General features: G+C 39.5%; 1 protein-coding gene across 1 annotated transcript in view; it reads right to left on the bottom strand.

The window, feature by feature from the left end:
• LOC107101083 (rho guanine nucleotide exchange factor 39-like) overlaps positions 1-1,090 on the bottom strand; it is a 31,440-nt gene extending 30,350 nt beyond the window's left edge. Inside the window, exon 1 of the mRNA XM_015399843.1 lies at positions 1,018-1,090. Within this exon, the coding sequence (XP_015255329.1) occupies positions 1,018-1,090 (73 nt within the window). The remainder of the gene's footprint in view (positions 1-1,017) is intronic.
• Between the last annotated feature and the right edge of the window lie 1,804 nt (positions 1,091-2,894).

Raw genomic sequence — 2,894 nt, 5'->3', positions numbered from 1 at the left:
CAAAAGGTTTCATGAACTGCTCTCAAGAGGTAGACCTGAGTTGCCGCCATGTGATTGGCTGCTTAGAAATTAAGTGTTAACGAGCAGTTGGACAGGTGTACCTAATAAAGTGGCCGGTGAGTGTATAACTTTACCTGAGATTACATTACAACTCTACACCTCAGACCTGTGAAGCCCCATCAGTAGACTGCAGAGCTTTCCTTATTCTACCACAAGACGCGTCATTTCATCTTGTCCTAAGAGGGGGGGAACATTTGAAAGACCTCTGAAACCTGCCCTAAGCTCCTTGAACTGCAGACTCAGAACTGCAATATGGCCAAAGACAAATGGAAAATGTTCACGATGGTTCCTTCATTTCCAGCCCCCACTGTCTGAGACACTGAGTGCTTCAGACCTTGGGCCATCTTCTTGATGTATTTTTGGATCCCTGGAGGCCTTTGTCTCCTTCTTGGTGTATAGTCTGGATACTTTGGGGGGGAATCTGCCATAAATGGTGAGTAGCTTCCGTGTTTTAATATCTGTGGCCTACATTCCCTCCTGTGGCCAACTTATTATGCCAGCAGGGTACCTGATTATTGTCAGGGCATAGCTGTTGATTGCCTGGACCATTAATCCGACTTCTCAGAACTGGCCTCAGTCCTTACTGGTATTTGGCTGTTGCTGCTTTCCTTGTTGCCTCTTTGCAGTCGCCATTAGCCTGTGATTTCCAAAGTACTTGCTGCTCTCTTCTACATCTGCTATTCTCCCTTCTGGGAGTGTGATCCCTGTATGCGGGTTACCTTCCCTATTTTTGGCACCACCCCACCAAATGAGATTGTCCCTGCAGTAGATCCTGGAGTTTAGAATCTGCTAGGAAAATGCAGGGATGAACAATGCAAGTGGGTTTTTTTTCGCATTTGCACCCAAAAATAGACTGGTGGAAATAGAAAAAAAAAAAGGACTCGTAGAAGTCCAGATTTAACCATTTTGTATTTGCATTTTGAACCTGAAATAAGTAAAGCCGTGCATACAGTGTACAAGTTTCTGCCTTTTTAAGGCCGATTCTCCAGTCGTCCGAGAATTTCTGGATCAGGCTTTGTTTCAGCCTCATGGTGCGTCCTGGGATGTGTAGTATACAGGGGCGTAATAAGGGCTGGTTATCCTTTAACAGCAGTGTGTCAGTTAGCTTGTTGCAGGTATGATGCAGATATTATTGATTTACGTCCAATTGTAAAGCGTGGTCTATGCTATTCTATATGGAGGACCAATTCTGCCATATTTAAAAATAAATACAGAACTAAATAAATGCTCAATTAATAAATAAACATACAATTAATTGTCCCCAAAAAATAAAAAACAAATTAAATTATACAGTGAGACAAATGTATAAATATATTACTTTCAATTAGTTTCTTTTATTCGACCTTTGTAATAATTACCTTATTTATTGAATGTCCGTTATAATCTTTAACTTTATTACTTATTTTTTAAGTATTTATATGCATGCTATATTATTTTTGTCAGTTTTATTATATTTACCCTCTTTATTTCTTCCATGCTTTTTATTTCTGCCGTCGTTTTTACATTTTACATTTCTGCTTCATTATGCAAATAAGGAGGGGGCGGGGCTTAGAGTGACAGGCAGACATAAATGGCGTTGAAGAAATAAAGAGGGTAGAAAAAACAAAGGAAGAATAAAACACAAGACAAAAATATCACATTTACAAAATAAAATACTTAAAAAATAAGTAATAAATAAAGATTATAACAGACAGTGAATAAATAAGGTAATTTCTACAAAGGCAAATAAATAATGAAGATAATTAAAAGAGATCTATATATTTATGTCTGACTGTATAATTTAATTTCTACCTACATTTACTTTTTTAATGTATTTTTGGGGGGAAATTAATTGTATGCTTATTTATTGAGCATTTATTTATATCTGTATCTATTTTTAGATATGGCAGAGTTGGTCCTCCATAATTCCACGCCACAACGCCAGAGCGACATTCAGGAACTAGCGAGGATTGTCTGTGTGTCGGTTTGATGAGCTTGTTCGCCGTCTACAGCCCGTCATCCAAAGCCGGACGACCCTGATGCTGATGTTCCCTGAACTAGACGTTCAATTTTAATCCTTAGAAGTTTTTCTGGGCTTTTCTGTTAACATCCATATTATTCGTCTCTGATTTGGCATCAGTTTTCCTCCTGCAGCCACGTTCAGGGAGGTCGGCTACGTGGATCTGGTCTTGTGCAGCTGTAGTCACAGGAAAATCCAGATGCTTGAAAACGGTCTTTTAGCCTTTTCCTTTTACGCGCTCGTCTATAAATTTCCTTCTAGTCCACTGAGGAACTGGTTCCGTCACTTCCTGTGGTCCATGTTGAGTGTGGTACACACCATGTCACCAAACAGCACAGTGACTTCCTGTAGCCCCATATATAGGCCCACTGACTGATTAATTATTTATTAACTGACACACCTAGATTTAACACATCCCTTTGGTCAGATCATTTTCAATCTCTTATAAGGGATTGATGGTTTTATACCAGGAACCTTTTCAGGATAGGAGCACCCTGCTTTCTGAACTCACTCGTGTTACTCAGCTGGTGCAATTTTCCTGTTATTGTGATTGAAAATAAAATAATAAATAGTAAAATACAACAGTTTTCCCATGTTAACAGACAAAAACTTCCTGACTGTAACAAAACATTTCCTTTGCAACGAATAGGTTGCACTCAGAATGCAAACAGTAAAGTTCCTCCTCAGTTTGGCATTCTTATAAGGAACATTTTCATCTCAAACAACGAGGCGAAGTCTTACTGCTGAATTCGCTGAACTGGCATCTGAAGTAAGTCCTCCAGCTTCTGGTTGTCAAACTGCGGTCGAGCCTCTTGGAGCGTCTTAAAGCGCCGGA

The sequence above is a fragment of the Cyprinodon variegatus genome, unplaced genomic scaffold (assembly GCF_000732505.1).
Source record: "Cyprinodon variegatus isolate N-32 unplaced genomic scaffold, C_variegatus-1.0 Scaffold1052, whole genome shotgun sequence".
NCBI classification, from domain to species: Eukaryota; Metazoa; Chordata; class Actinopteri; order Cyprinodontiformes; family Cyprinodontidae; genus Cyprinodon; species Cyprinodon variegatus.
The sequence above is the reverse complement of the archived record's forward strand: the minus strand, read 5'-3'. Positions and strand labels throughout refer to the sequence as shown.